Here is a 25,521-nt window from a genome sequence, read left to right on the forward strand (position 1 = left end):
TCGAGCGAGTGCACAGCATTGGTGTACCGGTCTGTCTGTAAAAAATGGATTTTTTTAGTTCTGTAGGGTGTATTCAACTAGTAGTAATGTTTATTCGTGCTGTGGAATTGCCTGTGTGGATTTCGTTCCTTGTCTTCTCTTTGACGTGTACATGTCGTTCTTGTTGATATGGTGTTTACATACCTACATGTCTTTGTTCTAGCTTGCCAGCGTCTCTTATCTCTTTGTACCGGCAGAAATGCCGGTGGTTGAAGGGTGGCTGTTCATATGATGGACGTCCTAGGAGGTATGGTTGACGAGTACAATGGTATGACTGAATGAACTGGAGCATTGGACGTCAAATGTTCCATCTTCAGTTTTGGGTATTGAATTCAATGTGGGATATGCAGATGGTAGTAGGATGTTGTACGGTATACTTCCTTCATCTGGCTATTTTGTCCTACGACTGTCAAATCTTTGTTGTCGTTGCACATCCTGGTTAAAACTTCCGCCAAAGCCACGGCCTCCCTGGCCGCCTCTTGGTGCTGGAGGATGACGAAGGTTCCTTGTGAATTCTGCAGGTACCCACTCCAAGGTTGTACTGATTCCTAAGGTTGGAAATGTTGTTCCTATGATTTAGGTTGTTCCTCTTCATTTTGTCTGAAATTATGAATAATGCGTCAAACGTGTCTTGGGTTTATGTTAAATCTTATGGACGATTCTGTATACATCTTTGCCTCCTTTCGACTCTACCGAAAATCATTATCTGCTCTGGTGTATTTATTCATATTTTTAAGCGGTTTTACTAGGGAATGGGGTGGCTTCCTTGCAAAATATTGAGATACTAGACTTGAGCAAAAGCCCTTGACCATTGCTTCAACGACAATGCCATCGAGGACACTTGGCGCTTGAGCACAAAGGCAAAGGAACCATCGGACATAGGCCTAAAGATACTCATATGGTTCCTAAATGCACTGGAACAATGCTTGAATAGTTACTAGCTTCGTTTGGAAGCCGTGTAAGCTTATGAGTGGTATCGACCCTGGCCAAAGGGAGGAGTACTAGGTTTGTGCAACATTCTCACTGCCATGACAAAAGACTTCATCATTGCTGCTATGTTGCTGCCATACGAATATATAGTTGTTTCGTAGCTCATCATGAACTGTCTCAGGTCTGATAGACCATCGTACATGGGGAGTTGTGGTGGTCTATACAAGGCTAGCCATAGTGTAGCTTGAAGGTCGACTGCCAGAGGAGATGTGATGTCATAGACAAAGGTCATAATTGTGGCCTTCGAGGTGAAGGTCGCTTGTGCCATAGTGATGTTGATTGTGGGCTTGCTCTTCTTCTCTTCTCATGTGGTATAACTCTTCCTATGCTTCATCGACTTTGAAAATGAGTGACTCGAACCATCTTCTCTCTTCGTACTTCGACTTTGTTTTGGATGACTTCAAGATTTTCAATTTCTTAATCGAGGTCATCTTATGGTGGTGACTGGTGGATCTGTGACCTTCCTCTTCTCCTTCCTTCGGTCAATGATGTCAAAAGGATGAACAAATTTGGGTTGTTCATGGTCTTGAGGGTTAAGACCGGAGCTAGTCATGATAGCCCTAGTCCTCTTCGGAGGCATGATGGTTGTTGTAGGTCGTGAATTTGTCGGAGGTGGGAGCCAATGTTGGTCACTTGCTAGGGCTCCTACAGGAGACCAAAACAGGGCAACACAATTAAATCGAAGCACCTTCTCCCCTTTGCCATCATGAAGAGGGAAGGCAAGGAGAAAAGGATGAGAATACTAATAATAACAAACAAAGTTTGTGAATAGATTAATAATAACATATTTGTAGTCATTCATTCTCATTTATTAAGTGACAATTGGTTACAAGGTTACCTTCGGTACACTCGTGAGACGTTCGAAGGTAATGTATAATAGGAGCTTCAAAGGCTCAGCACTTTAAAGGTGACTAGAGGTACTTCAAACGATACTGTTTACCTATTTATATGGACATGATGGCATACACTTTCGTACAAAATTACACCCGATTCCTATATACATGATCTACGAGATTTGCTAGAGGAATTCATGTCTTTTCCCTAACGAGACATGCCGTTCACGTCTGTCTTAGGTCCCTTCGTCTTCTTGGCGTCAAGGCCCGTTCGAAGCTATGTTCATGGTCAAGCTTCGTATGAAAGAAGACATCATAACTGGGTTGAGATGACAAAGCTATCATTTCCTCCTACGGTTTGTTGAAGCTATAGATGGCCAATAAGCACGAGGCCTGTGAGCCCGGCATGAAGCCCGCTATTTGGGCCCGATCCGAGCCCGGCACGGCTCGGTTCTATGCGGGCCCGGGCCGGCCCGACACGAATAAGCGGGCCGGGCTCGGACAGGAAACTAGGCACGGTGGGCTAGCCCGGCACGGCCCGTTTACCTCTAAGGCCGTTTTTTGCACTAAAACATGCTTATCGGCCCGGTTCGCCCGCCTTTTTCGTGCTAAATAGGCCGGCCCGGCTCATTTAGACCCGCTGCGGGCCAGACTCAGACAGGAAATCAAGCCCGCGTGCTTAGGCGGCACGGTCCGGTTTTCTAACCATGCCTGACGAGCCGAGCCCAAAACGGGCCGGGCTTCACTGGACGTTGGCCGGACCGGGCCGGGCGGCCCGTTTGGCCATCTCTAGTTGAAGCTTTCAACTAAAGCTTGTAACGTTATACCTGAAATGGGCTCAAAGAAACATAATTAATTAATTTGAGGACGTTCGGCAAAGGCTTAGGCTATCAACAATGAGGAACTTTAACCAGTACGCTATAAATATAGAGTTGAATATACAGTAAAGGACTGCCGCAGTGGTGAGGTATTTGAGCTATTCTAAACGCTACGAGGAAACCAGGAACGCTACTTCCGAGGAAACCAGGAACACTACTTCCAGAGAACATTAGAACTCTCGCTCGAAAACTGTTGCAGGAGTGCGGGAATGGCCAGAACGGAGGAGAGAAGGAAGCAATTCATGAGTGATGTTAGCAATTCTCTTGAACGGCGTTGGATCTGTTTTTGGCCGGGTTACGAAAGGTTCTCAGGACTCGAGGCTATAGAATCGATTGTCTTGTTGTGTTAAGCTCCAAAATTAGTCTCTCGAGTCAAGATCCATGGACAGTTTACCTATACTATGTATGTGCCCGTGCGTTGCCACGAAAGTTAAAAATTAATATAAAACATAGATATGAAACAACAAACATTGCTATGATATGCAAAATCCGAGAGACAAAATATCACCGTAACACTAAAATTATATTGACGATATAAATATGTAAGACAAGGACAAAAAAATCCTAGGTAGATACAAGTGCGTTGCAACGGGAAAAATAGTGCAACAATATCATGTATGGCCATGTGTTGTGTTGTTAATCAAAATTAAGTTGTCTCTAGAAGACTTTTTCGAAAACTGCAAGAAAACATCTGGTCTTTCATCATCAGATACAAAGTTGAGAATGTGAGCCACAGCAGAAGCATCAGGGAATAAAGGACATTAATTAATAACATTATATACAACGGTTAATAACACACGTTTGTCAAGCAAGCGCCAAGAGAGACCACTCTTCTAGTTGGCACATCCGCTCCCCGCCCGCCTACGAGTTGGATTGGTTAGAAGTCGGCTTCAGCTTCACGTCCACCGTGCCCTCCTGCTTCGCCGAGAGCGTCTCCATTCCCGATAGGGTTTAGGTTTTTCTGAGCAGTTGTTATCAGTAAACTAACCGGAGTTGCTTCAGTAAAGCAAGAACATAGTAGTTATCAGTAAACTAACAGGAGTCCCTTCAGTAAAGCAATATCATATTTGCACATCAGTAAATTATTATGACGCAGTATAAATATAAAATGATTTATGTACAACACGAAAAAACTGAGCAAAACAACATTACAAGTGGTTTATTCACAATAGCACAATAATTGCGATACCATTAAAAACAAGAAAATCTGAAAAAGTAGAATACAATATGTTCGAAGTCATGGTTGTTGTTACTTAGAAGATTTCAGACAATCTTTGTATAGATGCTTTCGCTTGTTCAGCTTGAAGTTCCTTTCGATGTCGTTTCTATAGGTAATTGGACAAAAAAAATAAGAAGAAATCGGTAACAATAAAAAACAATAGGTATCATATTGTTTAGTGATGTGCAAAATAGATTAACATGGGGAAATAAAAGAATGAACAAAGCCTCATCTGAAGGTAAGTAATGGCTTTTGTAAAAAACAAAGCCTCATTAAAAGTTAAGTAATAGCATCCTCGTGGAAAATCATCTTCTCAACATAGAATTTTTCTAAACATAACAGTAAACTAAATTGGATAACAAAGAACACAATATATTTCTGTTTTATGAGCTTAATCTTAGTTGCAATGTTGAATTCAGTGTTCTGCAGACATAGGTATCATACTGTTTCGATCGAGGCACATGCAAACATAGAAGGCTCATACTGAACCCCAATGTGCATGTCTCCAAAACAGTACCTAGAGGAACTCAGTTTACATGGGGAAATCTTTTGTTTTTAAATAACCTAGTTGCCAAATCATCTCTGCAATGCATTTTGTAATAACAAAGCTTCATCTGAAGGTAACTAAATTCCTTCAGTAAAGCAATATCATAGTAGTTATCAATAAATTATTGTGACACATTATAAATATAAAATGATTTATGTACAACAGGAAAAACTGAGCAAAACAACATCACAAGTGGTTTATTCACAATAGCACAATAATTGTGATACCATTAAAAAACAAGATAATTTTAAAAGTTACAATACAATTTATTCGAAGTCATGATTTATGTTACCTAGAAGATTTCAGACAGTCTTTGTATCGATACTCTCGCTGGTTCAGGTTGAAGTTCCTTTCGATCCTGCACAATTTCTATTTGTAATTGGACAACAAATAAGAAGAAATCATAACAATAAAAACAATAGGTATCATATAGTTGTTGTCTGCAAATTAGTTTAACATGGGGAAGTCTACAGACAACAACTATAATCATCAAAGGAGTTGCTCAAATCACATGTTTTGGTCACTGATTCATATACTAATAGGAGTTGCTATTAGTAAAACAGAAACTGCATTACCAGGTGCCAAAATATGTTTGTTAAAACTGCAGTACAAAGTTCATTTAAACAAAAATCTGATTCACTTCACCCAAAAGATAGTAATAGCAGCAGCAAATTTTGCAGTGGCAGTTTGCATGAGTACCTGACTATCTGTAGATATACATTATACCCAGGGTGCAAAAAGATGGTGACAAGTTTGAAATCTGGGACCGAGCTTATTGGCAGGAAACTTAATAATCCATATTGTATTATCGATACTTGCAATTCCTTCCATTGGTAGCATGAGCACTTCCTACTGTGTACAAATATTTCATTTACCAGCATATCTCTACTACTACTTAAGTGCCTACTGTAGGCGTTCACAGCCGTGGTGTTCTGCCGCCCCGCATCCCGCCAGCGGCCGCACCTCGCCCCGCATCCCGCCCGCGGCCGCCTCCCGCCCGCGGCCTTCCTTCAACGGCGCACCAATCAACGCCCGCGACCACCAATCAACCCCGCGCCCCACCCTCGACCTTCCTTCAACGGGACATCCCGTCCGCGGCCACATCCACCCCACGGCCTTCCATCAATGCCGCATCTTGCCCGCACATGCCCGCCAAAATCTTCTTTGCGGTCATATAAGGTTAGAGATCCTGCACATGGGAGCGACGAGGACCGCCCCCGCCCACTCCTCCGGCCGTGTGCGGAGGTGGATGAGCAGGCAGATGGCCTTGCCCATGCACTACCCCAATAGGAAGCAGGGCGAGGGCCCAGCATGAAAAGGAGCCGATGAATCCACCTACCCGCATTTGGGCTCCAGCGCCACCCCGTGCCATCGGGCTGCGTCCTCTAACCACCGGTCGCTGGGATGTGGGAGGGAGCAATGGTCGCTGGGATGGAGGCGGAGGAAGGGTGATGGCGACGGACTTCTTCTGGTCGTACACGGACGAGCTGCACACGTCGCGCCGCCGGGAGATCCTGGCCAAGTACTCGCAGATCAAGGAGCTCTTCCGCCCGGATCCGTGGGGCTTCCTCAAGGTGCCGTGATATGCTTTCTTTGTAGCTTGCTCTTTGCGTCTGTTAATTTCTTTCTCCTCTGATTCTGTGTGTGCAATGCGGAATAGAGGATCCAGGATTCAGCTCGCTAGAAAGTTTGATTCACATTGTTCCCTTTTACGACGTTTGGCGTTTGTTGAGCAGATGCAAGTCGGTTTGGATCCATTAAAGTTTCGTAGCCATGGACCATGATATGCAGCTACTGATCTGCAGGGCTTGTCAAGAACAACCGGCCATGCCAGGGGTTGCAAGGGAAGCCCGTCCGCGGTTGTCGCACCATTCCCCACCTCGAATTCGGGGTCTCCAAGCCCAGACGCCATCAGCGCCCGCCGTCAGCGATTTGGCAACCGCGCAGATCTAGACCATCAACGCCTTGGGTGGAGGGGATTCTTGCATGCCGCGCAGATCCAGGCCATTCCCCGCCTAGGTATGCTGCTTCAATTGTGGTTCTTATATCCATGCTCTGAAGGATTGCCTAAAGCCTCGGGAATTGTCCATGCTTATGATCTTGTGGAAGTTTTCCATTGATGCTTGTTGCTGCAGTACATGGACAAACCCCCAATAGTGTAGCATCGAAGTTTGTGAAGTGGAGGGATGTCGTCGTTCTCTGCAGTAAGCCAGTGCCATCATCGATTAGGAGCTTTGAACTCATGTACAATTAGTATAGTGTCTACGGTGCAGGTCCATCGTTTGAACTCCATAAGATTTACCTTCCTAGCAACCCACAAGTACATGGGTGTATCCTTCTTAATATAATGAGAATGGAGTTTTTTGCGAATAGCTCAAGCAGAGGAAATGGTACTTGGCGACTTCCTCAGTTTATTCGCTCAATCTGAAGGGCCTCAGTTGGGCGAGGAACTCTCACCTTTGTTTTGTTTTCCATGTTGCATTTAGCTGGCAATATGTCAATTTTCTTTTGGCAGTCAGTCGGTCACTCTGTGTGGATTTTTTGTTCACAAATGATTTTAAGGCTGTTAAGCAATTTTTTAGTCAGCTTCTCATTCATACTGAACTGTACATGTGCAACATGTTTGCAGCTAAATTTTTTCATGACCTTCACGAAGAGGTAATGGCTATTGCTTCTAGAGGACATGGTTTATTGATCCGGTTGCAGCAGTTAGAGGCAAAATTTTCAATGGTTGAAAAGGCTATTGAACTCAGATGGGGCACTCAAATTACCCACATGATGACGATTAACTAAAATAGCTTTGCATACCTCCTTGCTAATTTCTTTAGTTGTGATTTTATTTTGTTTTTAAAAATGTATCCATGATTTCTTATAGGAGCTGAGTGGCATGATAGTCTTCTGCTTAAACATAAGTGATCACACAAGGAGATATGCCATATGAAAAATGTCGTGGCCCACCACAATTGTTCACATTGGATAAGTATGGAGATGTTGTCTTTTGTGAACATTTACTATTTAAATGTTTTCTGCAATTGAACAATAGGATTATTCTTCAGATTTGATGTTGTTGCTGGTGTTGGAGCCTCAAAAAGAACCTGTGAAGCTAGTTGCTACTGTTCAACAGTTCAGAATTAAAATAGTTGTTACTGTACAACTGCATTATTGCACCCCTTGTTATCGTAGCCTCTACATGAGGTGAGTTTCAAAGTTGGTGTATGAACTGATGAAATTAGCGATAATCAATGTTCACATGTGCTATTGAGTTATTTTTGCACACCGTTTGGCAGTTATCATGCTTATTACTATCCTACAAAATTATTATCCCATCTTTTGTATTTATGCCAGATTGAAGCTAACTGCCCGGGGAGCACAAAAGCGAATGAATCATGCTAATAACACACTACACCAAAATCATACACTTCCTATGGTTTTTAACTTGCTACAGCTTTTATAACAAAACCGTAGGAAATAAATAACTTCCGAGAGGCAACTGGTAGCTCTAGGAAATAAACATAACTTACTACGGTATTTTATAAAAGCTGTAGGAAGTTAGCTTTCACAGGCTGACCGGTGCACTCGACCAAATGAGCCGCTAACTTCCTAGAGGCAGCCGTTGGAAGTTAGCATGGGCAGTTAACTTCCTACAGCCTCCTCTAGGAAGTTAGATTTCAGATTTTGACCAGTCAAACGAAAAGCTAACTTCCTACGGCCGGCTCTAGGAAGTTAGCTGCCTAGCTAACTTCCTACGGCCTCCTCTAGGAAGTTATATTTCAGCTTTTGACCAGTCAAACGAAAAGCTAACTTCCTACGGCCGGCTCTAGGAAGTTAGCTGCCCAGCTAACTTCCTACGACCTCCTCTAGAAAGTTAGATTTCAGCTTTTGACCAGTCAAACGAAAAGCTAACTTCCTACGACCGGCTCTAGGAAGTTACTTAACTTCCTAGAGTAAATGTACAAACTCTAGGAAGTTATGTAACTTCCTACGGCTGTAATCTAGGAAGTTATATTTTTTATTTTAAACCTCTCCTCAACCTTATCTCTTCTCTCACCTTTCTCACTCACGTCTCTCTCTCGCGTTTCTCTCTCCCTCGGTCTCGCCCTCGGTCGCCGCTCCCGCCGACGTGGCTTCCTTCGGCCCCGCTCGCCGCCCCTGGCTCCGCCCCGGCCCTGCCCCGGCCCCACCCACCGCCCCTGCCCTCGCCCCCGCCCGCCGCGGCAGCCCACCGGCCGCCCAAGCCTGCACCCGACGCGCCCGATGCTGATCTTACCGGTGGCTCAAAGCAGGCGGCCACCACGACGCCCTTCTACCTTGCCTTAGATCACACAGCTTCTGCCACGTCGTCTCCACCGCCGGCGGAGGCGCCGCCCCTGCCGTGTGCTGCCAACAGCGAGAGGGGATCCGAAATAATCAAGGCGAAGATCATGTCCCACCCACTCTATCCGGCTATCTTCAGAGCCTTCATAGACTGCCGGAAGGTATGCGTGCAACAGATTTCCCAGAGACATACAATTCTACAACTAATTTTGCCAGAGAGCGAAAACATGGCTTCTTGATTTTTTAATGTGCTAGCTCCGTCCTTATATATTATTCTCCAATTTTTCATGAGGAATTTCTCTTTTGTGTGTTTTTTGTTACTTGAGGTCAGAGCGCCGCTAGAGATTATCGGCCGGCTTTCCGCCCTCGTTGATGACGTCGAAATGAATTCAGACGACAGACAAGAACAGCGACGAGCAGCAGACCCAGAGCTCGACCAGTTCATGGTATAACAACATATATATCTATATATATCAGTACGTGATGAGTAACTGATTCATTTCTGGGTTTTCTGATCATTCATATATCTGGCTGAGACAATGGATCTACATGTCGTGTGTTTCTGTGCGCGCGCGCAGGAGATCTACTGTCACATGTTGGTGAGGTACAGACAGGAGCTCACAAGGCCAATCGAGGAAGCCGATGAATTCTTCAGGAGCATGGAGGCACAGATCGATGCATTCTCGTTATTAGGTGATTATGTTTAACTAAACTGAGTTAATAATCGTCTTGAATTGTTTTTTGTCTCTGTTGGGAGTAGCCTTAGCCCGTAGTACTATATCGACTGTTGCAGTACATGCAAGTATCCTAGTACACATGATTATTTTCCAATCACAGAAAACATTTGTAAGGAAAATGGACCCCGGGCCATTTGGCTAATTGAGTTTTGGTGTTTGATGAACAACACAATCCGTGAACTAATAAGTTTTCTAGTGTTTGTGTTTGTAGTTCACAGGATGCGAAGAGAATTGGACCAAGGCAATGAGGATGCAACACCTCAAAAGAAGACATAAAAAGATGCATAGAAGTCCAAGACTCAAGAACAAAGAAGCCCGAAGAAATCAGCGAAGAAATCCAAGAAAGGGCTGTCAGCCAGCGCCAGGTGGCGCACCGGACATTGGTGTCCGGTGTGCACCGGACTGTCCGGTGAGGCACCGGACAGTCTGCGCAGAGAGGCCGCAGACAGGCGCTCTCTGGCTGTAGCACCGGACTGTTCGGTGTGCACCGGACTGTCCGGTGTGCCAACGGGCAGAAAGGCAACGGTCGGATCCAACGGTCGACTGCTACAGGCGCCAACGGTCGGCTGACGTGGTGGCACCGGACATCTACTGTTCAGTGTCCGGTGGTGCACCGGACTGTCCGGTGCACCCGACGACAGAAAGCTGCTGCTTTCTGTTCAACGGCTAGTTGGGGGTGTGGAGGCTATAAATACCACCCCAACCGGCCATTCTCTAGTGTGAGAGCCCAAGCAACATTCCAATACACATAGTGCATATTTCCAAGAGCTCAAACACCCAAGTGCTTAATAGAATCACTCGGTGATTAGCGTAGGTGCTTTGCGAAGTGCTTAGGTTAGTTAGACCGCTTTAGCGCTTGCTCTAGGTGAATCCTAGTTAGTTGAGTGAGTTTAGATAAACCTCACAACCCCTCGGCTCTTGCGCGAGAGTCTTGCGAGACCGTGACAACCGCGTTTGTGTCACGGCCGCCACCGTGTACCGGAGGGAACGAGGCCCGCGGCGTTTCGGCCGGAAGCTCGATAGTGGAGACGGCGGGGAGCGTCCGAGAGGAGCCGGAAGCGGAGCACCACTTGCGCGTGGAGAAGGCCCGCGGCTCTCTACGGAGTTACTCGACCGAGGTGCTTGGCCCTCGCGTGGGCTTCCCTTTGCGTAGGGGCACCAACGAGGATTAGTCGGGACCTTGCGCGGTTCCGGATACCTCGGTAAAAATACCGGCGTCATCCACGAGAGTTTGCATCTCTACTTAGCTCTTTACATTCCGCATTTATATTAAGCATTTAAGTTTCAATCTTGTTGTCATACTTATTTAGTGTAGATTGAAACTTAGCCTTTGCGGTAGAGATAGCAACACTTAGACAAAACCTAGTTTGCACATTCTAGTTTTGATTCTTGCATAGGTTTTGCTCTAGGGATTTAATTGTGGCCTAGTTTAGTAAAAGTTTTAGAAGTCCTAATTCACCCCCCCCCCTCTTAGGCGTCACCCGTTTCCTACAAGTGGTATCAAAGCCCGGTTTGGCTCATTTGAAACGCTTTAGCTTCACCGCTAAAAAGAGCCGACGCTTTTTAGAGGAAGGGATGGATACCCATAGGCCACCACACTTCGACGGCACTAACTTCCCATATTATAGTGCTAGAATGGCTTGTTACCTAGAGGCCGTTGATCTAGGTGTTTGGAGAGTCACTCGTGACGGGATGAAACCTCTCAAGAATCCCGAGAAACCCACCACGAGTGAGGAAAAAGAAATTCATTTAAATGCTAGAGCCAAAAATTGCTTGTATGAATCTCTTAGCATGGATATTTTTAATCAAGTATTTACCTTGAGAACTGCTAATGAGATTTGGCTAAAATTGCATGAGCTCCATGATGGCACATCCAATGTCCGTGAGCAAAAACATTGCCTAGTCTTGAATGAGTATAATTCTTTTGCTATGAAAGATGATGAGCTTGTTAGAGACATGTATTCTCGTTTGAATCTAATTATCAATGAGCTCAATTCTATTGGCATTAATAAGCTAGGTGATGCGGACATTGTGAGGAAGATTATCTCCCTGCTACCACAACAAAGATATGGGAGCATCATCACCATCCTTCACAACATGGAGGATTTGAGCAACATGACCCCAACCATTGTGATTGGGAAAATTGCAGCCTTTGAGATGTCGCGAAAAATGAGTCAGGGAGAGGAGCCAACTTCCTCAAGGCCATATGCTTTTGCATGTGATGAAAGGAAGGGCAAAAAGAAGGCTCCCACTCCAAGTTCCTCAAGTGAAGAAGAGGAAGAAGAAGAAAGTGATGATGATGAAGATAATCAACCATGCACATCATCCTCCGAGGACGAAGAAACAATCCGACGCGTTGGAAAGGTAATGAGGATGATCCGCAAGATTAATCTAATGGGTGTGCCCCTGCAGGTCGAGGATCTTCTCTTTAACATTGACAGGAAAAAGCAAAGGAAGAGAGGATGCTTCGCATGTGGGGAGAAGGGCCACTTCAGGGACAACTGTCCAAATATGGCCAAGCCCAAAAAGGAGAGGAGCAAAGGCAAGGCGCTAACAAGTGTTAGAACTTGGGATGATTCTTCAAGTGAAGATGAACCTCCAAGGACGCGCAGCCACCGGTCCTCGTCACGATCATCACGGTCATCACACAAATGCCTTATGGCAAGAGGTAACAAAAGCATTCCATCCTCTAGTGATGAAAGTAGTAGTGATGATGAAGGTGAGGGAAAGCCCTCTCTAGATGAGCTTGCGGAAGCCGTAGAATTTTTCCAGGATGTTTGCACTAAGCAAAAAGCTCAACTTAAAACTTTGAAAAATAAGTTGGTTAGCTCTCAAAATGATTACAAAGGTTTGCTAGAAAAATTTGAAACTTTTGCAAACTTAAATAGTGAGCTATCAACTAAAATTGAGCTATTAGAATCTAGTGCTCCATCCACTGCTACCGATGATAGCCTTATTAAAAAGAATGAAAAACTTAAGGCTAAGTTAGCTAGCTCCCAAGAAGCTATTGAAAATTTGCTAGAGAAAATGGAAATTCTTAGCATACACAATAATGAGCTAACTACTAAGCTAGAAAACATTGGTAGCACCCCAGCAGCATCTTTAGTTGAAATACCTGAAATAATTAAGAAAGATGCTTCTACTTCCTGCTTTGATTTAATTGACGATTCTAACCCCTGCAACCAAGTCGTTGTTGAGAATATTGTTGTAGAGACATGTTCGGATGAGGTTGCAAAGGAAAATGAACAATTAAAGCAAGAAGTGGCTCGCCTTGGCAAGGCTTTGTATGACAAGAAAGGCAAAGCCAAACAAATCCGACCTCCACAGGATAACACCACTGCGGGAGTGAACAAGCCTGTAGAGGGAGAAATTGTGATTTGTAGGCTATGCCACATGGAAGGCCACAAGTCTTTCCAATGCAAGGCGATGACCGGGGATAAACTAAGGCAAAAGCTCAAGCAAAAGCCATCAAGCAAAATCTCCAACACCTACATCAAAAAGGTGAACAAAAAGGATGCTACACCATATTTGATCAAGAAGAAAAAGAATGGAAAGGTGATAGCAATCAAGGCCAACAAGCAAGCCAACAAAGGAAAGGGGGCTAAACGCATCTGGGTGCCAAAGGAAATAATTTCAACCATGAAAAGCACCAAAAAGGTTTGGATCCCGAAAGGGAAGTGAGTGGACCAAAGGTCGTCGGGAAATTTGGAGACTTGGCTAAATTGGGATGTATATCATGGGATACATCATATTGGATCAAGTTTATTGCCAAGTGGGTTAGTGAAAAACTTTGGACCCAAATTTCCCACCCATGACTAAGGTAACTAGTTTTATTGTATCCTTTGTTTTTACAATTGATATCTATTTATCTTTTATCTAGTTTACCTTTCTTGCCTAGTGTTACATTTGTTATGTACTTTTGTTCAAAATCATGCATACTAGGTAAATCATATGGTAGGATTGCTTGTTTTTAATTCATATACTTAAGCAAACCTACATGGTTTAAAATGATTATCTAAGCATGGCACATAGCTTCTATATCACTCCACAGTAAATGATGCATAAATTGAAAATTTTGATTTCTACAAGTTGTATCATTTAACTTATATGTGCCAAAGTTAGGATTATGGATAATTTGCCCCTCTTGATATCAAATCAAAGTGCATGTCTCCTACAAGTATTCAAAACTTGTATGCACACCTTTAGGGGGAGGTTACTCTATAATCTAACACTTTGAGGCTAACACCTTTTCAAGTCTATTTCATGTGATAGTCTCATTGTAAGGAAAATAAAGTCCCCGGAGAAAGACAACAATCTTCCACTGCAAAATCTCCAAGAACTCTCATGTCTCTCAAGCTCGCCATTGACCTACAATTGGTCTTCAATTGGTATCTTTTGAGACTACATTCAGTATCATTTACATGTCTTCTCCAATATTTGATTAGACTATATTTCATATCATATGCTTCCTTGTTGCTAAAAATGCATAAGTGGTTAACTCATATTCTGTTACCTATGCATAAGGGAAGTTAGTCTTTTCAAATCATGTCTTGCACCTCTAATTTTCACATGCTTTTTCCTAAGTAGAGGATCTCTGTCAGGGGGAGTATTTCTTCATCTCTAAAGGGGGAGAAAAACTCTTTCTAAGGGAGAATACTCATTTAGGGGGAGTAATCTTTTGAGGATCTCCTACTCATGGTATCTTTCATGATCTACAAGTGGTATCTTTCATGGCTTAATTTAATATACTTCCAGTGATATCATTTGTTGAGGGCAAGCCTTTATTTACTTCCTACATGCTTTTAATGTCTTCCTTTTCGGTGGTTGATGCCAAAGGGGGAGAAGTTTAGGGGCCAAAGCAATGAAAACTATATCAAACACCAAACATCACCAATTTAAAATTTTATCTACAAATGGCTTTTCAAGTGGTTTTGGTTATTTGGTCCAAAATAGGAAGTAAGTGAATTATGGAGTTAGGGGGAGGCTTAAGTCCATAATATCACATTGTGGGGACAATCATGCATCTTAGCAAGTAGATTGCACATTTTCATTCAAATACTTGTATTATTTGCTTGCTTTGGTTGTGTTGTCATCAATCACCAAAAAGGGGGAGATTGTAAGGAAAATGGACCCCGGGCCATTTGGCTAATTGAGTTTTGGTGTTTGATGAACAACACAATCCGTGAACTAATAAGTTTTCTAGTGTTTGTGTTTGTAGTTCACAGGATGCGAAGAGAATTGGACCAAGGCAATGAGGATGCAACACCTCAAAAGAAGACATAAAAAGATGCATAGAAGTCCAAGACTCAAGAACAAAGAAGCCCGAAGAAATCAGCGAAGAAATCCAAGAAAGGGCTGTCAGCCAGCGCCAGGTGGCGCACCGGACATTGGTGTCCGGTGTGCACCGGACTGTCCGGTGAGGCACCGGACAGTCTGCGCAGAGAGGCCGCAGACAGGCGCTCTCTGGCTGTAGCACCGGACTGTCCGGTGTGCACCGGACTGTCCGGTGTGCCAACGGGCAGAAAGGCAACGGTCGGATCCAACGGTCGACTGCTACAGGCGCCAACGGTCGGCTGACGTGGCGGCACCGGACATCTACTGTTCAGTGTCCGGTGGTGCACCGGACTGTCCGGTGCACCCGACGACAGAAAGCTGCTGCTTTCTGTTCAACGGCTAGTTGGGGTGTGGAGGCTATAAATACCACCCCAACCGGCCATTCTCTAGTGTGAGAGCCCAAGCAACATTCCAATACACATAGTGCATATTTCCAAGAGCTCAAACACCCAAGTGCTTAATAGAATCACTCGGTGATTAGCGTAGGTGCTTTGCGAAGTGCTTAGGTTAGTTAGACCGCTTTAGCGCTTGCTCTAGGTGAATCCTAGTTAGTTGAGTGAGTTTAGATAAACCTCACAACCCCTCGGCTCTTGCGCGAGAGTCTTGCGAGACCGTGACAACCGCGTTTGTGTCACGGCCGCCACCGTGTACAGGAGGGAACGAGGCCCGCGGCGTTTCGGCCGGAAGCTCGATAGTGGAGACGGCGGGGAGCGTCCGAGAGGAGCCGGAAGCGGAGCACCACTTGCGCGTGGAGAAGGCCCGCGGCTCTCTACGGAGTTACTCGACCGAGGTGCTTGGCCCTCGCGTGGGCTTCCCTTTGCGTAGGGGCACCAACGAGGATTAGTCGGGACCTTGCGCGGTTCCGGATACCTCGGTAAAAATACCGGCGTCATCCACGAGAGTTTGCATCTCTACTTAGCTCTTTACATTCCGCATTTATATTAAGCATTTAAGTTTCAATCTTGTTGTCATACTTATTTAGTGTAGATTGAAACTTAGCCTTTGCGGTAGAGATAGCAACACTTAGACAAAACCTAGTTTGCACATTCTAGTTTTGATTCTTGCATAGGTTTTGCTCTAGGGATTTAATTGTGGCCTAGTTTAGTAAAAGTTTTAGAAGTCCTAATTCACCCCCCCTCTTAGGCGTCACCCGTTTCCTACAACATTTATTTGGCGCTGTGTAGTATTAAGTCCTTGCATGCATTATATTGTGGTGTGTTATCTAGCTAGCTAGGCTATGCACACTCATTATAACTTAGCTCTTAGCAGTAACAACATGAACATTTATTGCAGCTATGCATGCGACGAAGATAAAGAGTAGTATATATTGGGTTTTTTTAGAAGCTAAGTGTGTGCATGCAAGAAAAAAGAGTGCCTAGCTATAATTTTCCCAAAAAAGCAGGGACTAACTGAAAGTTCTTATGTGAATGAACTATGTTCTTAATAAGGCTTAAGAACATTTCTTGCAGCTATGCATGCGCTCCTGCGACAGCTCTGGATCCATGTATGTCGTCTGCACGACATAGTTTACACACTTTCATTTTCTTGATCTATAACCACGCACCTGCTTAAATTCTTGCTGAATTTGTTGTTAGGCAGAACTAGCTTAATAGTAATTAGAGGAGCACGACCATGTGTAGCTTCTAATGATGTAACTCAGCAAATTCATCAGGTATGCAAATTCATCATCATTTACTTGTTGTTAACTATATTATGATGTAACTCAGTAAATGTCATTTGTACATGTATATTAGACCCCTCCAGCTACCTTGCTGACGCATGAACGAGAAGACGAGTTAGACTTTGTCGAAACCCTCTTCGCTAGTGAAGGCATCGACCATCACTCGTCACTGTAACCCGATGGTGACCGGCGACCGTGAGCTTCCATGTTTTTGTGTTATGATACTTGAGACTTTTATTATGACTGTATGAGATATTGTCTCTTATTAGTACTGGACGATGAGATGTGTATTATTATGACTATGGATGAGACTTTCGTGATATAATTGATGAGACTATGGATTTAAATATTGTTATGTGAGATGTTTTATGTGAAAATATGTTGTGCTATATATCTGTTGATATATTTGTTATGTTGTGTAATGTGGTGTAAAATAAAAATAAACAACATTTGTAATGCTGGTCAAATTAACTTCCTAGAGGCTACAGTAAGCCGTAGGAAGTTAGCTGGCTAAATTCCTAGGGGCTACAGTCAGCCGTAGGAAGTTAGCCAACTAACTTCCTAGGGTCTACAGTCAGCCGTAGGAAGTTAGTCGTAGGAAGTTAGTCAGTTGACGGCGCTGACGGCGTGAAGCTACTAACTTCCGAGAATCTACTAACTTCCGAGAGGCTTCTTTGGCTGTAGGAAGTTAGCTAACTTCCTAGAGGGCTCTACGAAGTTAAGCTAACTTCTGACAAAAAATTTCCGAGAGCCAAACTTCCGACGGGATGGCTTAACTTCCGAGAGTTTAGCTAACTTCCTAGAGTTTAGGCCTAACTTCCTAGGGTTAGGCTCTAGGAAGTTTACTATTTTGGTGTAGTGACAGGTTGTATTTTGGCAGTTCTCATCTGAACTTCCACCTGGACCAACTACATGACATGTAGAATACCAAAATTATAACCAGGTTGATAGATTTCAGAAGTATGCTAATAACAGGGAAGCTATGCAAATTATAAGTAAAAACAAGAAGCAGGACTGCTTGAGCATTACTGTCCATAAATGGATTACATTTTGGATACACAATAAAAGCACTGCTAACCATTTAAGTATTTTTTGTGCATCGATAGTATTACCTTTATACCAGCATATATGAGAGATAATTTGGGCAGTGTAACACCACTGAATGTTTTTTTGTATTAAGATTAACACCTCAAGCATGCCATACTTTGACCTCATACCAAACACATCCATAATCTTTTAGTATTGACAACATAATAAGGCCACATGACTGAGAAAGATTGAAGTTAAGCTCTGCAACCATTATTTGTCCATTTACTGCATCAAAATAATGGAGAAAATTCGGTTCAATGTACCACTAGGGGAACTCGAATGTGATAAATGGTCTATGAGAAATATTTTGGCTGTGTGTTTGAATGTTAAATTCTGACAGCATGGATGCACACGTAGTATGTAGAGAAATCCAAATCACATCTGTTATACACCTATACAAATTTTGAATATGCGATGACGGTACTAATGTGATGTTTTACGTGCATTGTCCAAAACTGTTGTAATGTGATAATTTACTATGAAGCCTAGCTGCTATTATTCCCTTGTTAGTAGTAATGCATACCTCATCATACTAATTTTCATTCTAGACTTCCAGTTAGACATGTATCATATGCATGCTTGTATGAGGGACACATTTCTTGGTCAGTTTTTTCAGAAACATGAGAGGATTAGTTTCTTCTTTAATTGTGTACATTTGGATTGCATCTTAGCAATTTTATGTCTCAGTGATTGTTTTCTTAATAATAAAATCAATACAATTCATAGACAATGCTACTTGCTTTGTCTGTTAGAGGTGACATTCAAATTATTTCATGTTCACTAGTCCAACAGATTTGGGAAGCTTCAGGGTATTGGTTATGTAATGTGATGTTTTACTATGAAGCCTAGATGCTGTTTTCAGAATCATGATAGTGTTTTTCAGAAATACTTGTTTTTCAGTTTGTCCAAAATTGCTATAATGTGATGTTTTACTATGAAATGTAATGTGATGCATCAAAAGAAAATTAGTATGATGAGGTATGCAATACTGTTGTGATTTCTGCTCCATTTTCTCCAATTTCTTCTTGTTCATTGTCCAAAACTGCTGGATACTGGTTTAAGCATGTGTTATCTTGATGTTTTGGTGCTAGGGACATGTTAAATCATTGAACATTAAGACCGACCCGCCATATTTGCTTTCGGCGAGCAACACGTGCCTGTCCACGGCCACGATCCGGGTCTCCCCGCCCAAGTAGCAGAGCGACTTATCGGTCGGGCGCGAGACTAAGGTGAATAGCAACTTAGCAAGTGGAAGATAAGATTTGAATACTTTATAATTTCAGCATTTGTTGCGTTATATCTGAAAGTTGAAATTTGAAGATAGAAAGGTTATTATCTTGTGCTAAATCATTATTGAGTGCTCGCACACTGCAGTTTCACGGAGGGAGACAACCCCTTTGCCGCATGGAGAAGCTTACGAAGGCAAGGCAACAACTCAACGGATGTCGTTGCACAGGAGGCAGACACCTGTGATGGAGCAGTATATAGCGTTAGTTCTATTCATGTATTTTAATCTCTATACAGAGTAATCTCAGTAATAAAACCGAGTGTTTGACAGCGAGGCTGGAGCATGCGTCCCAGCATCCCCATACACGTTTCTCGCCCCCACCCCGACAGAGGCCGCTCACCCATGGTGCAGATCTCGCCCTTCACCTTCTCTGCCTTCGGCATCGCTGTCTCCATCGGCGTCTCCGTCCTCGGCATGGCATGGTGAGTCACAGTGTGCCTCCACACCCTGTGTCGCCAGATCTGCACGACGTTGGAGGCTCCAGTGGTGTCCTCCATGGAAGAGACATAGGTGAGTAGACTACCACCATCAGTCCCCATCTCTTGTTATTCTTCATCAAAGTTTTTAGTTACTGCAACCGCTGTTGCTCGTATTATACCACTACATGTTTAAATCGCCCCCTTCCAAGTTATAAACATATGCCCCTATTACTTATGTTTCAGGTCAAAGGGCCATACTTCATAGCTATTTCCCCCTCGATGTTTCAAGTGAAAGGGCCTAAGAGTATTGGAGCACTCTATGTTACCTGCTTGGTGCCAACTATTCAAAATTTACTCTAGGGTAGTAGATAATTTTCCTTGTCGAGTTTTATTTTGGTATATGTAACTTTGTAATTGGGCCTAAGCGTATTGGAGCACTCTAAGTTAACAGGTGCTTGAAGCTAATGATGAAATTATATAGCTTGGATGAATAAACATTTGTTATAGTGACATAAGGAGTTTCGAAACTGCAAGGAATTTTAAATTTGAATATTTTTCGGTGAGATGTCAAGGTTGATAATATATGCGTTTTCGTTTTTAATCTTTGTGCACTAATATTTTGTAGAAAGTAGTTTGTTCACCGTTGCAACGCACGGGCACATACCTAGTTAACTTATTAAGAAGGTAAGAAAACTTAATAATTCCTGTGCTAACTCATGTTCAACAATCAACAACTCGATCGTTAGCCGCACGTCATCGATCACAGGGCCAGCATATCCTCCCCGAGTATCTGTAGACTGCATCAACAGTACACTGGCATCAGGTACTGACGTGCTGTAGTGGCTCTATCTGCCAGATTTATTATATCATAGCTCACAGAAAAATGTCATCAGCACTTTAAGGATCCAATTGACAAGATAATTTCTCGAGGTAAAAGATCCAATATAGTACTACAAGATATATAAAAAATGCATGCTACACCATTACAACATCCATGCAGGCTGTCACAGAAGTTGCATATGTTCTTGAACTGACTCCTCCGAGAGTAAGAGCGCAAACGCCAAAGGTGCAGTCATGGGAGCAGCAGTATCTTGCCGATGTGGGTGGTAGCTTCCATCAACCTATGAGCCTCAGCAGCTTCACATAACGGAAACGTCTTGTAAATCACCGGCTTCACTTTGCCAGCAGTGACAGCAGGCCACACGTTCTTTTCCACCTCACTAACAATCTCTGCCTTATTGGCAAGGCTTTTGTTGCGCAGTCCAGCAGCTGCACACAATCATGGAAAAAAACTATGTGAAAACTTTAATCAAGTGCAAAAATAGGAGTGGCGTTTAGGAACGTAGAGGTTGGTTGCTACTGACAAAACATAGTGACCAGCAAACTGGCATAAAAATCCCTACTGAGCATCACTGAAATGTAATGGATGATGCCATTGCCTATAGGCTTGTGCAACTAAAATACCTTGTATGGTCAAACGGCGTGCAAGCACAGCTTGCAGGTTCACTTCAGCTGCTATGCCCCCTTGGAAGCCAATGATGAAAAGTCTACCATCAACACCTAAGCTGTTTAGATTGCGCTGGAGATATGATCCTCCAATATTATCCAGAATCACATAAACACCTGGTAGTGAGATTTTTTAGATTACAGTCAGGGAGTTTGCGCTATTTGATGATAATGCTCGATACATAATAGCTGCCAAAAAGACAAATGTGTCGACAAATTATTAATATCACACAAATTATCAATATCACACAAATTATTTCTAAAAAGTTAATTTAGAATTTTTAGTTACAGACAAATGTGTCGACAACTGTTCACTAATCAGCTAATCCTTTTTAGCGATATCGATGAGTCTCTTTTGTATGTTTGCAGGGATGACATATCGGCACGAATTGTCCTCATAACTGAACAGATCAATCACAAAGTTCCTTCGAAGAGTCTTTGCATCCTACAGACAAAAACATAAGAGAACAAAACATATTATCTTGTAGAACGAGATAGCTGGAATGTATGTTTTGAACATAAAACGAACGTACTACACTCACCCCAACAAATTTCAGTCGTCTGTCATTCCCCCACATGGCCATAGCTTGTAGAACGAGGTAGCTAGTATTAAACCTATAGAATAATGTTTAGGCAACTATGTTTTATACAATGATTATCATAGAAAAAATTTAAACTGCTGAGAAGCTGGTATGAAGAAAATACCCTCTTAAGTCAATTGGAACACCAGTCTGAATTGTATGTTCCCACTTAAAGATATCCTCCGCCCATCCAGAACGTTTCTTGCTGTAAGCAATCTTATATTTTTTTTGAGGCCATGATAATCGCTTCCGCGAACCTCTTGTATGGCACGTGTTTACACCAATCTTGAGTCGGTGTAAAGTCGATAAAAGTCACATGCTTTTTAACATGATCTATTACGAAAAGGGCGTGACATCCATTAAATTTCCATGGCATAAGAACCTGCAAAATATCAGTCATTAGGATCCTACAACAGAAGTGTCCTTTATAAATACATTCGAAATGAACACATACTTACATATCTACAACCCGTGATATAATAATTCATTGATGGCCAACAATCGAGTGTTTTGGCTAACTCTTCTGTTGTAGGATCCTGATGGTACTTTGGAAGTTTACCAAAACCAACCATTCTCTAGACAGTATATATACATGTACACATGAGGATTAGATGTAGATACTATATATTAATACATTAATGATTGGAAACAAACTTACCCAAAAACGCATGCCCATATAATGCTTTCTATTATTTATGATTTCTTCTTTCGGCCTACGTGACTCTTTATTGGCAAGCAGCCGAACAGCCATGTCAAAACATCTTAGAATCATATCTTGATTTATCGTTAAAATGTTTTGCAGGTCTTTGACAGATATTTCTATCTTAAAAGGATTGAAACTTCACACCCATGTTCTCCTGTAATGTAGCATGACGAAAGTCTATATCAAGAATCCAAGTAGTTGATATACATAAAATAAATAAATCAATGAGCACTTACTCTAGTGTCGTATCGTCTTCTATTACCATGATATAATCACATAAAACATCTATTAAATCGGCTTTGGTCACTGGCATGTCCTTTGTGGAAAGACCAACCATTAAAAAGTCATTGGTGCACCCATCGGTAGAGACTTTTACAGGAGCTCTTTTATCCCAATCATCAATAAACCACCTTTGCAAGTCTGCTTGAGTAATAGGGCCTTCCTCATCTTAATACACTACTTCGCTATCATCAAGCACGTGGAGTAGTTTCCTCTTATTAGAATCTGTTGGGTTTTCTAATATCTCAACATCAGATGGGCTTCCAGAGTCAACTTCTTTTTCATTTTTGTTTAACAGACACCCCCTTCTCTTATTTAGGTCTGAAGATAGTAATATAGCAGCCATTTTTTTCCTAAAGTGTGACATGTCATCCTACAAATAAGAAACAATTATGTAGCATTATATATGTAACACTGACTGTAGATGTGCATATATGTCATAGTAGTAATAATATACCTGGGTAAAACTGTCAGACAGTTCATCCCCTGTCCAGTATTCGATATAGTTTAAAAGAAAGAGACCACATGAAGAGCTACAATATACATTAATATCAACATAAATATTAGTATGAATGAAGAAATTGGTAAAGAAGATTTTAGGGCGTACCTATCTGTATGCTTTGCATATCCCATGTCTATTTCTCTGAGCGGCCAAGAAGCAACTTGGAGGTCTGGCCACCTGTGGTCTTTTAACTCCTTACGTTGAGATATCATATCAATTTGTCTTTGCAGTCCTTTAATCTTTATATATTGTAAAACAAAATTAGAGATTGGGATAAGTTAATATTGAATTCATAATTGTTTAGTTTGTGCATACTCACAGAGTCAGTGAGGTCTTTGCGGTCTTGTGAAGTACCAAGTGAATCGAGCACTTGTGTCTCCATATTTCTTGCATGGATAATGGCAAGATACCAGTGCGTCTCTCGGATGTTTATCGGAATAAACACCTACAAAACAGTTATAAATACTTGCATAAGAATAAATTACATATAAACACTAACTGTTCAGATTGCAAACTCATATGTACCATGTCATGGCCTAGGTAAAGTAACACCCTTCGTTCAGCGCTACATATTTGTGTCATGTCTTTAATTGGATATAGCTCCTCTGTTTTAATTTCAACATCACCATCTTGCTTCAGGAAATTGAACTGGAAAGCATTTTCTATGTGAACGCGACCTCCAGATCGGCACTTTAGATGCTTTTGAGCTTTTATCAAATTTATGTAACAGTCTATAACCTGCAAGTGTGTAAGTTGTGGTTAAAAATACCAGGATGAGTAAAAAAACTTATACATAACAACGTCGTCAAATATAAAAACTAAGCATGGATTACCTCGTCACCTAAATATGCGTTCGGCTGAAATAAACACTCCATCCACTTCCTTTCAACAAAGGCATCATCAATAAGCACGACTTCTACCCTTGGTTCACAAGGGATTTCATTAATAAAATCAATGAGGGCAAGATCACCTTGCGTGCAAATATAGTCTAGGAGCAACCAGTCATGAGATAAAACTAAAATTAGTTATTACAAAAAATACAAATTGATCCATACAGAACTATGAAAATTATAATACCTTCTCGAACTATTGCGGTGGCCACCGATTTTTTTGGCTTGTTATGAGACAAGCCTATAAATAGAGATTCCATTCTCGCAGGACAAAAACCTACATTCATAAGGTATAATATAGGTCAGTGCCAGTGCTTTGCCATGCATAACAAATTGTTAGATGCATAAAAATTAATATTGCTAATTTCACAAATGATACAAAACTCAACAATACTTTAAGACAGTATGCATGCAGTAAGAAGGTTGATGACTATCAAAAATTGTGCGGCTCTAATAAAAACAATTGTAGCATGCAAACATCACTTGATAATACACCAGACCAATCAAACAGAAGACGAACATCATCCTATTAGTTTGTTAGCTGAACATGCAACTCTTACCATGGGTCTAGTTTGTTAGGACCTCCTTGTAGACGATGTTCTTGGTATATGTCCCACAATCTACGGTGGGGTTTTTCTTTACACCCTTCCATGACTTTTTCCTCCCATCGACGGCTGGAATGACAAGAATATTTATGTTCGATCGGGTTGTCGCTCTAGATAGAGCAACATATAGTTGGCCATGAGAGAACACTGGTTCAGGCAAGTATACACCAACATTGGGAATAGTCTGACCCTGTGCTTTGTTAACCGTCATTACAAAGCTAAGCCGTACAGGAAACTGCTTTCTTTTGAACTGGAAAGGGAACATCTCTTCATCGGAGGGACACGGCGGTATACGCGGTAGGAAAATCTGTTTTCCAATGTGTTGACCTAGTACAATCTCTGCGTCAATGCTATTTCTTTGGAAGCCACGAACGACCAGCCTGGTGCCATTGCAAAGTCCATTTGCAGGGTCTATATTCTAGAGCAATATAACAGGACATCCAATCTTGAGCTTCAAAACATGAGGTGGCAGCCCATTAGGCGTCAATGTGTTTAGAAACTCAGGTGGGTAGTAGTTATGGGGATCATCCATGGCGCTATCGAAACTATGGTACACCATATGCTCCCCTTGAAAACGATCAATCATCTTAACATTTATCATATCCACCCAGTCGTTCCGTGTTGACAGTATCGCCCTTGAAGTGATGTAGGTGGAATCCGACATATTTTCGTTGAGATTTGGGAAAGCGAAGTCTATTAGGTTGTCAAGATCGCTGTCACTCCCACTGTAAGGCACACACACATCGTCAGGAAGACGAATGTCGCCGTCACTATTTGTGTCCTCAGTTCCACCGCCTACGCGCAGCAAAAACTCCGCAAACCAAGGGTCGTTTTTTGCTCTCATGTTGCTAACAAGCTTTAAGTGGGACATGGACTCGCATAGGTAAGACATCCGTAGCGAAGACGCGACCACTTGAGCCCTTGACCCTTTACAAACAACAAGCAAGACCTGTCTGAAATCTCCACCAAAGACAATGGTTTTACCACCAAATGGCAGTGCGGGTCGACCCATTATATCGCGCATGCTATTGTCCAGTGCCTCCACGGCTTGTCTCTTAGTCATAGAAGCCTCGTCCCAGATAATGAG

At 42.5% G+C, this 25,521-nt stretch overlaps 2 protein-coding genes and 1 long non-coding RNA gene across 3 annotated transcripts; 1 reads left to right on the plus strand and 2 right to left on the minus strand.

The window, feature by feature from the left end:
* Positions 1-3,490: 3,490 nt before the first annotated feature.
* LOC103653423 (uncharacterized) lies at positions 3,491-4,938 on the minus strand. The gene is made up of 3 exons (XR_565475.3): positions 4,799-4,938; positions 3,994-4,065; positions 3,491-3,701 (listed from the first exon to the last, which is right to left on the minus strand). It is a non-coding gene; the product is annotated as an uncharacterized lncRNA (long non-coding RNA).
* Positions 4,939-5,957: 1,019 nt separating this feature from the next.
* On the plus strand, positions 5,958-9,527 carry LOC103655363 (uncharacterized). The gene is made up of 6 exons (XM_020552100.1): positions 5,958-6,080; positions 6,312-6,525; positions 6,642-6,710; positions 8,725-8,981; positions 9,147-9,266; positions 9,399-9,527. Exons 1-6 carry the CDS (start codon positions 5,958-5,960, stop codon positions 9,525-9,527), a joined length of 912 nt encoding a protein of 303 aa, XP_020407689.1.
* A 10,668-nt stretch (positions 9,528-20,195) lies between these two features.
* LOC103655364 (quinone oxidoreductase PIG3) lies at positions 20,196-21,458 on the minus strand. The gene is made up of 4 exons (XM_035967603.1): positions 21,417-21,458; positions 21,277-21,319; positions 20,833-20,991; positions 20,196-20,637 (listed from the first exon to the last, which is right to left on the minus strand). The coding sequence occupies exons 1-4, from the start codon at positions 21,456-21,458 to the stop codon at positions 20,441-20,443; spliced, it is 441 nt and encodes a 146-aa protein (XP_035823496.1). The 3' UTR covers positions 20,196-20,440.
* Positions 21,459-25,521: the final 4,063 nt, after the last annotated feature.

This window comes from Zea mays, chromosome 4 (genome assembly GCF_902167145.1).
Source record: "Zea mays cultivar B73 chromosome 4, Zm-B73-REFERENCE-NAM-5.0, whole genome shotgun sequence".
Classification (NCBI taxonomy): domain Eukaryota; kingdom Viridiplantae; phylum Streptophyta; class Magnoliopsida; order Poales; family Poaceae; genus Zea; species Zea mays.

Coding starts and splice junctions, on each gene's coding strand:
- LOC103655363 (XM_020552100.1), top strand. CDS start 5,958: ATGGCGACGGACTTCTTCTGGTCGTACACGGACGAGCTGCACACGTCG. Junction 6,711..8,724: donor GGATGTCGTCGTTCTCTGCA/GTAAGCCAGTGC, acceptor CCGCCGCGGCAG/CCCACCGGCCGCCCAAGCCT. Junction 9,267..9,398: donor CAGAGCTCGACCAGTTCATG/GTATAACAACAT, acceptor GCGCGCGCGCAG/GAGATCTACTGTCACATGTT.
- LOC103655364 (XM_035967603.1), bottom strand. CDS start 21,458: ATGGCCATGTGGGGGAATGACAGACGACTGAAATTTGTTGGG. Junction 21,320..21,416: donor GACGACTGAAATTTGTTGGG/GTGAGTGTAGTA, acceptor TTTTGTCTGTAG/GATGCAAAGACTCTTCGAAG. Junction 20,992..21,276: donor CTTTGTGATTGATCTGTTCA/GTTATGAGGACA, acceptor TCTCACTACCAG/GTGTTTATGTGATTCTGGAT.